Source organism: Oncorhynchus gorbuscha, linkage group LG03, assembly GCF_021184085.1.
Source record: "Oncorhynchus gorbuscha isolate QuinsamMale2020 ecotype Even-year linkage group LG03, OgorEven_v1.0, whole genome shotgun sequence".
NCBI lineage: Eukaryota > Metazoa > Chordata > Actinopteri > Salmoniformes > Salmonidae > Oncorhynchus > Oncorhynchus gorbuscha.
This window is the reverse complement of record NC_060175.1, coordinates 40,458,433-40,467,738: the sequence shown is the minus strand read 5'-3', so window position 1 is coordinate 40,467,738 and position 9,306 is coordinate 40,458,433. Positions and strand designations below refer to the sequence as shown.

Sequence of the window (9,306 nt, the reverse complement as noted above, 5' to 3'; positions counted from 1 at the left end):
AGTCCTGAAGAAGCTGCACTCAGACAAACTTGATGGACCATGTTGGTCTGAAGTTAATGTCATGGATGAGAATAGATCTTCTTTACCTTCTGTTTATGTAGGAGTTTTTACAAGTCTTTTTCCGTGATTGAGACTTTTTCTTTCAGTTCAACCGCATTTCTGAAATCATAACCTTTATGTTTTGTGAAGCGTGTTAGTTATGTTGATCGTGTGTTCATTCAAGATCAACAATAACCTGAATGATCTTTCATAAGGACTTTTGACCCACAATGTGTAGTTTATCATACCTTTTTTTTTGTGATTGTCTATGACTCATCTGTTTAAAGGTCAAAACGTATAAGAGAAAACAACTGTTAGTTTTTTTGTTACCGCTACATTTGTGTAGTGATATGGTCATGTTGAAGTTATATTGAGCATCTTCTGTGAAGCACTTATCTGTTTGATATTGATCAACCTAAGCTAGAGCATCACTGAGAAAACGGTTCCCTCTCATTGTAAGACCTCTTGTTTATTTTCAAAAGACATTAACTGTGTATCCTATACTCTGTTAAAGTATCTTATGTCTGGAGATTTATTGTTGTGATGTTTAAATCACTTTATTTCTATTGAAATATTTACCTTAAATTAAGGTTTTCAACGACGAGACTCATTGAGCTACTCAATAAATACACAAATCATGAAATGAAATCTTGTTGTTTGTTACTCTATTCTTCTCTTGACAACCTTCCATCACAGTTATATTACTGATTTATCAAATTCCACACAGAGCTACGAGCTACACCATATGGAGCTGAATCAAACAAAGCCTACTATGAGTTTAGATTCTACAGAATTATCTTGAAAGAATAACACACTAAATATATATCATTCACCTCTTTGTGCTTTGTTCAACATTTTCAACAGAGTACGATAAATATTTTTTTAGTCACACATTGTAACTTCACATGAAGTGGTTTGATATAGTCCAAAAAATACGAATAAAACATTCAGGCTGTTTATTTGACATATAATATCACTAAAGTGTGATGTAGTTTGAAAGAGATAATTGATCCTATGAGTTCCCAGAAGCATGGCTGTGTTGTTTTTACTGACCTCACCTGTTTTACATAAATGTATTTTTAGTATATCAGAATATATTGCAATTGAATTTAGTTTGTTCATCAGTGACTCCGGGTGTTGGAAGAAAACTTCTGCTGTCATCTTAGTGGTTTAAAAATGTACGGCTGCGGGGCTGCATAATGTGATGTGCAATAAGACACACTTCTATTGTTCCTCCATTGAAAGTAGTGAATGGAGAGAGTGTGGGAAACTGAGGAAGACTCACTCACAGAGCCCCTTAGGGACAACAGACTCAGCCCTCTACCCTGGACTGTCAGAGGTTAGAGGGAGGGTCTGGGTCTCAATGGGGAAATCTAGGGATCTATGAGCCTATAAATGTTCTGCATTTTGTGTCTTGCAGGAAGAAAACTGATAAAATATAAACATGATCAAAATAAAGGTTGAAGACATCATATTTTGATAATTAGCTTTGTTGCGCCACATTTGGGCAGTACTTCTTATTCTTCAAGATCAATGCAATTAGTCCAGTGTTTACAGTGCATTCTGAAAGTATTCAGACCCCTTCCCCTTTTCCACATTTTGTTACGTTACAGCCTTATTCTAAAATTGATTAAATTATTTTTTTGCTCATCAATCTACACACAATACCCCATAATGACAAAGTCAAAACAGGTTTTCAGAAATGCTTGCTAATTTATAAAACCTTAAAAACAGAAATACCTTATTTAAATAAGTATTCAGACTCTTTGCAATGAGACTTGAAATTGAGCTCAGGTGCATCCTGTTTCCATGATCATCCTTGAGATGTCTCCACAACTTGATTGGAGTCCACCTGTGGTAAATTCAATAGATTGGACATGATTTGGAAAGGCACACCCCTGTTTTTATAAGTTCCCACAGTTGACAGTGCATGTCAGAGCAAAAGCCAAGTCATGTCAAAAACCAAGTCAGCTCCGGGACATAATTATTTTGAGGCACAGATCTGAGAAAGGGTACCAAAAAATGGCTGCAGCATTGAAGGTCCTTAAGAGCACAGTAGCCTCCATCATTCTTAAATAGAAGAAGTTTGGAAGAAGACTCGTCCTAGAGCTAGCCACCCGGCCCAACTGAGCAATCGGGGAAGAAGGGCCTTGGTCAGGGAAGTGACCAAGAACCCAATGGTCACTCAGACAGAGCTCCAGACAGAGCTCTGTGGAGATGGAAGAACCTTCCAGAAGGACAACAATTTCTCCAGCACTCCACCAATCAGGCCTTTATGGTAAAGTGACCAGACGGAAGCCACTCCTCAGTAAAAGGCACATGATAGCCAACTTGGAGTTTGCCAAGAGGCACCGAAAGACTCTCAGACCATGAGAAACAAGATTCTCTGGTCTGATGAAACCAAGATTGAACACTTTGGCCCGAATGCCAATGTGTCACGTCTGGAGGATTCCGGGCACCATTCCTACTGTGAAGCATGGTGGTGGCAGCATCATGCTGTGGGGATATTTTTCAGCGGCAGGGACAAGGAGACTAGTCAGGATCGAGGCTAAAATGAATGGAGCAAAGTACAGGGAGATTCTTGATGAAAACTTGCTCCAGACCGCTCAAACTGGGGCAAAGGTTCCCCTTCCAACATGACAACAAACATTAGCACACAGCCAAGACAACACAGGAGTGGCTTCGGCACAAGTCGCTGAATGTCCTTGAGTGGCCCAGCCAGAGCCCGGACTTGAACCCGATCGAACATCTCTGGAGAGACCTGAAAATAGTTTTGCAGCAACGCTCCCCATCCAACCTGACAGAGCTTGAGAGGATCTGCAGAGAAGAATGGGAGAAATTCCCCAAATACTGGTGTGCCAAGCTTGCAGCGTCACACCCAAGAAGACTCATTGCTGTAATCGCTGTCAAAGGTGCTTCAAAAAAGTACTGAGTAAATGGTCTGAACACTTATGCAAATGTGATATTTCCGCAATTTTTTTGTTGTTGTTGACATTTGCACAAATGATAAAAATGTGTTTTTGTTTGTCATTATGGGGTATCGTGTGTGTATTGATGAGGAAAATAAACAATTTAATCCATTTTAGAATAAGGCTGTAACGAAATCAAATGTGAAAAAAGTCAAGAGGTCTGAATACTTTTCTGAATGCACTGTGTACTGTTTGTATGTTGGGTATAGTTAAAACACACTATTTGTTTGTGTACACAAGCACACAGGTTTGCATTGATTATCTGTAACAGTGTATCTTTATCAGTTTTTAAAAGAAAAATATTTCAGTAATGGGCTTTACCTGCAGTGGCTTTATGGGAACTGCCTGTGTAGAGATGAATTAGCATATAACAAGACACACTTCAATTGTTTAGGAAAAGCTCTCCCAATGGGCAGAGTGTGGGAAAGCTGTTTAGCCTCATCAGTACCACCTGTTAGTCTCAATGGGGAATAGGCACACTTGTATTGTTCAGTGGATAGAATGGGTGGGAGGGTGTATTTGGGATTATTTATTACTTTTGATGACTTTATTATGATAACTTTCAATGCCATTTGTATTATGCATTATATTCCTATTGTCTGTATAATTATTGTAATGATGTTTCTATAACAGTGTATCAGCATCTTGTGAGTTCAGGACCTGAATCAGCCAGTCCTGGTTTTTCCCTCCAGAATCCAGATGGTCGGTGATGTCAGGATCTTTCTATAGACAACACAGAGCCAATGGCCGTCACTACTAGCCCACTGAGCAGCTTTAGTAGTACATTCATCACAGCACACAGGACTCAGTGTGGGAAACTCAGATCCACTCTCTACTCACACTAACCAATAGCCCCAAGACAGAGGACACATCTGCTACCTCTGAACTCTCAACACTGAAGGAGAATTCCCTCCATGCTCTGAATACAGAAGTAGTGAAGGTGTGTAGATACAAAAGTCTTTCTCTTCAAGAAGAACATCAAGAATCAATCCCTGCAATACTCATCAATTAGACTCCACTTAAATGTGCACGTTTTTCATAGTTTGTTATGCATTTCATGTCGTATTGATCATACTGAGTGCAATTAATTGGGAGGTTTTGTATTTGACACACATTTCTAAAAGGAATGAAGCCAATTTAGAGAAGGAGCCTAAGAAAGTACAATAAATAACCATCATCAGCCAGTTAACTGTGATCCAAACAGGATCTTAATAGCAGCCCTACCTTGAGATTAAACTCTTGGAGAGCACAACATATTCATATCAGCAGAATCAAAGAGGTCAAACCCATCTTCTAGTGCTTAAATGTGACTGAACCTGTACTGTATCAAAAATAATGGTATTCAACAACAAACCCAACAATCAAAAGGACCTGTGTAGCACCAAAAGTTTTAATGTAGAGGATCTGTGTAAATTGTTTGAGTGTGTGCTCTGTCAGCGTCATTGATCCCAACATCAGGCAGCAGATCTGGGGGTCACCACTTTCCCAGAGTCACACAGCGCTCTGTGAGTCACTCTCCATCACCCACCACCCCTCCACCTGTTCCCCTGAGATGTGACCATTGTCCCCCAGAAATAAGAACACTGAGCATGTGGCAGCTCCACATTTCTTATTGTCCTCCCAAGTTCACCCATTGGCTACAGACTGTGAGAAACTCCAACAAGCCCAAGACACACACATTCATATGCAGATTTGGGACTATATATAGGAGAGATGAAGCCAGTAGAGATCAGATTCACTTTCTACACAGAGGCATCTACAGCACAGAGATCAAGCCATGGCACCTACAATCACTTCAGCCATGATCTATTAAGGAGCACCTGACTCTGACCGATAAGGTAAATTAAAGATTTAAATTCAAGGAAATTAAATCAATTTTAATGGTTTATTTGTTTCAATAATGTCATATTTCAGAATAAGGTTATTCATTATTATCCTCTTCTTGCAGCTAAGAAAGACTGAAAGACAGTGGAGAAGTTACACAGAGATCGTATCAACAGCAGCATTGAGCAGCTCAAGTCTCTCCTGGGTCCAGAGATCCTTAACCAGCAGTCTGACTCCAAGCTGGAGAGAGCAGACATCCTGGAGATGACAGATTGCTTCCTGAGACAACAACGACAGTGCCAGCCAGTGAGCTCCTCCTCATGTTAATTACTCCAGGACACAGGAAGTTGGTGGCACCTTAATTAGGGAGGATGGCCTTGTGGTAATGGCTGGAGCGGAATAGGTGGAATGGTATCAAACTCTTGATTTCTATGTGTTTGATGCCATTCCATTAGCGCCGTTCCAGCCATTATTATGAGCCGTCCTCCCCTCAACAGCCTCCACTGCTCCATGTGTGTCCAGGTAATTGTGCACTTCCTGTCCAAGGATGAGGTGAAGAGACATTCCAGAGAAGACTGCCAAGCCACTTCAGCCATCCTCTGATAAGAACAGAAGGGAGAGTGACCTGTCTCAGCTGAGTCCCCCACCCCAGCACAGCATCAGCAAAGAGAAGAGTTCAGTCAACAGCGCCCTCTGGAGGCCCTGGTAAAGTCCTACAGACCGGAGCTCCACTCAAACAAACAAGATGGACCATGTTGGTCTAAGATTAATGTTGTGGACAGTAATGAGAATAGGAATATATATTCCTCATCTTCTTCTTATGCAGGAGGTTTTAAAAGTCTTGTTGTGACTGAGAACTTATTTTTATTTATTTTTCTATGAAAATGATCCAGTCGATGAACACTCCATTTTAGAAGTGTTAATTGAAATAATAACCATTTATGTTTTATGAAACGTGTTGATTATGTTGATTATGTTTTAATTAATGATCAACAATAACTTGAATTGTCCTCCATGAGGATGTTTAACCCAAAATAGGTTTTATATCTGTTTGTGATTGTCTATAAGATACCACTACATTTTGTAGTGATAAATTAATATTGAAAAGTTATTGAGTATGTACCAGTCTGTTCAACTTCATCCGTGATTAGACTTTACCCAAACTGGGTAATATATCTGTGTCAGATCAACAATATAGAATTTGCTTCATGTGAATGTTATTCAGATAATTTCAGCATTAAAGATATTGCATATAAATGTGTATTCTCTCACATAGACCCATTGTTCATTTTAAACAAGGATGTTGTCTTTTTATAAAGACAGTAAATATGTTTCCTATACTCTGATAGAGTATCATAAGTCTTGGAGAATTGTCCAAGTTCTGGTTGTGATGTCAAATCACTATTATTTGTCTATTCATGTTGAGTCAATTTTAATAAACTATAAAAGCAATCAAAATAATTGATTCTTCACTTTTTTCCCTGTCGTTAGTATTTACTAATCTCCCCACTCAAGGACATGAATGGGCTAAATTTCACATTTGGATTGTGATGATTAAGCCGAAAAAGTGAATACCCACAGCTAAAAGTGTAGAACATTTTGAAAAGACTTATCTAGTGGCGCCCCCTGGTGTGCGATTAGCTCTGGAATTGTCCATGGTGCTGAACTAGAATTGCCCGCCACTGTACATTGCAGCACACGAAGCGAAGCCTTTCTAAACTAAATTACTGATGCCATTGCTAGCTAAGATTTATAAATGTTAGCTTACTTAGATAATTATGTTGAAAGTCATTCCACGATTGGCTTAATGCACCTTGAGTCAGTGTGATAAGAGGTAAAGAGATAGAAGACAGAACCGATAGAGCTAGTAGAAAATAATCAGGAATGTTTAATAAGTGGTATCAATTACAACATGAAGTGGTATCAATTACAACATGAAGTGGTATCAATTACAACATGAAGTGGTATCAATTACAACATGAAGTGGTATCAATTACAACATGAAGTGGTATCAATTACAACATGATGTGAAAATAATCATTGCTGAATTTGAAATAGAAGTAACACCATACAACAAAACAGAGTATAACGCCTTTACAAAAGGCAAAATAATTCCAGAAGCTTACTCCCTATAATAATACAACTGCTTTGAAGCAGTGTTCGTCATACACTGTAGACAATTTCCTGGGTACATCAAAACAAGATATGTGCAAATGTTGAACAACTGACAATAAAAAGCCTATACTGAAAATAAGACAAATCAACGACAGCATTGGTTGTTGGGTTGAGAGGAGCAAATATGATCCAAAATGTTCAGGTATGCTTCCCTAGTCTTGTGATGCAGTGATCGTTGTCAGTAAGCTATTGCCATGGCCTCCACAGAGAGCCTTGGAACCGCCGTGATGATGACCTTGATGTTGACCACTTGGCTGCAGACTGCGCGTGCTGTTCACTTGAAATGCTCCTGGACAGGGCTGTTTTCTGGAGCACGTAAAAACGTTTGATATCCTGTTGTTCTGCAGCCTGCAGGGGTGCGTGAAGGGACAGGTGGCGGAGGGTACCCTGCAGACACTGGGAGTAGGTGGGCGAAACGCCCGCTTTGGTCTCCTTCTGTAAGAAACTCACCGCCAACTCCAAAATATCCGCTTTCTCCAGTTTGGATAAGCGCTGCTGCTGCTGTCCACACATCTGTTCTCTGTGGAGAAGTGTTCTCAGTAGCTCAATGCTGCTGTTGATGCGGTCTCTCCGAATTTTCTCCACAACGAGCTTCCGTAACTAAAGGAAGGATAAAGAAATCAATATTAGGCTATTGTTCGTGATAATTCAACTGAATCTAAAAAAATATATGAAAATAAAATGGTGTTGTGCTTGTCAAATACCGAGCATTCGGCTACTTACCTTATTACTGGATGAACAGGACGAGTAAACAGAAGTACGCCTATTGCTTTCAGCAAAAGGAGCCATGGCCGTTAGAAACAGGCCGTTAGAAACAGGCGTTCCAACTTGGGACGTTAAGAGTGGATATCCTTCAACGAGCTCTCACACAAAGCTATATGTAGGCTACAGCAGCCCAGCAACCCAATCTAAATAAGTTTGTGATGAGTCTGTGGAGTCTGTATTTATACTATGCGCATCCCGACCTAATTGCGTGGTTTTTTAACACCTGAAACGTTCCCACACTCCACAGCCAACCATATAGCCGACGACTGCAATAAAATTTCAGCGACATATATTTGATGACATCCCCCATTTGCCATGTCCCACTAACATTGTTGGAAGGAACATAAGTGTGTGAATGGGACATGCTGTCACCCAAAAGTGTGCCGGTTAATCACACCTACCTTGGCGCCTAAATATACTGCCCAACAGCCCACCATTTACCTTGAGCAAAATAGTCTGTCTCCTTTGACGGATCTTTGATGTCCACCACGTGGTGAGATAGAGGGGAAACAGGAGTAGCCGGACACACGTCAGCACAAACATCAAAGATGCATTTTGCACCCATGGTGCTTGACAAATAACTCATAAAGCTAGAGCACGCGCTGCTCCACAGGAAATCGAATGTGTGGTTGCCTTTCACTTCACACTTTACGGTAGTAGTCTACATTCTGTGTTTACTGCAACGTCTGTCGGTAGATACAGTTGCATACTTTAGCCCTAGAACGAATTTAATGTAAAGTTCAAATGAACGAACACACACACACACACACACACACACACACACACACACACACACACACACACACACACACACACACACACACACACACACACACACACACACACACACACACACACACACACACACACACACACACACACACACACACACACACACACACACACACACACACACACCGACACACACACACACACACACACACACACACACACACACACACACACACACACACACACACACACACACAGTTTAGTTATCTGGAGGGACAGATTGGAAGTGTGCTTTCTCCATTGGGAGATCTGACCAATATGGTTTAGATGAATAATCAATTTGTCCTACATATTAATGATACTAACTGTTGCTGTATATGTGGGGGTCAGGATAACTGGGATGAAGCATTACAAAGATCATGAAAGATAATACAAGACATCTATCTGGCTTTCTGTATCTAACATTATTTGCACATGTCCTTATGTCTTCATTTATATATATATATTTTTACATACAATTACTTTTTTATGTTAATAATCTCTTTAGTGTGATTATTCTCTGCCTATCTGCCATGTGAAGTGTGCAGTGTCTCATTTGGTATGCTTTTAAGGTCTCTTATCAAGTCTACGGTCTGACCGAGTCCCCATCTGCCTGATAAGGAATGTTCCCAGGTAATAAAAGTGTAACGATGGGCTCGTGTTCAGTCTGTGCCTTTAATATCTGCAGCACCATTCCCTCTGTTGAGGCCACTAAAAAATAAGATAATGGATGCCTCTCCCATTGTTGTGTCCACCTCACCCA

General features: G+C 40.3%; 1 protein-coding gene across 2 annotated transcripts; it reads right to left on the bottom strand.

The window, feature by feature from the left end:
• Nucleotides 1-6,717: 6,717 nt before the first annotated feature.
• LOC124020228 (transcription factor HES-5-like) lies at nucleotides 6,718-8,374 on the bottom strand. 2 transcript variants are annotated; one of them, XM_046335599.1, is made up of 2 exons: nucleotides 7,731-8,374; nucleotides 6,718-7,607 (listed from the first exon to the last, which is right to left on the bottom strand). In XM_046335599.1, the coding sequence occupies exons 1-2, from the start codon at nucleotides 7,794-7,796 to the stop codon at nucleotides 7,194-7,196; spliced, it is 480 nt and encodes a 159-aa protein (XP_046191555.1). In that variant the 5' UTR covers nucleotides 7,797-8,374; the 3' UTR covers nucleotides 6,718-7,193. The 2 variants fall into 2 exon arrangements, with proteins under 2 accessions (XP_046191555.1, XP_046191552.1); XM_046335596.1 differs by having other exon boundaries at nucleotides 8,214-8,374.
• Nucleotides 8,375-9,306: the final 932 nt, after the last annotated feature.

Coding starts and splice junctions, on each gene's coding strand:
- LOC124020228 (XM_046335596.1), bottom strand. CDS start 8,315: ATGTTTGTGCTGACGTGTGTCCGGCTACTCCTGTTTCCCCTCTATCTC. Junction 7,608..8,213: donor GACAGACTATTTTGCTCAAG/GTAAATGGTGGG, acceptor TCCTTCCTTTAG/TTACGGAAGCTCGTTGTGGA.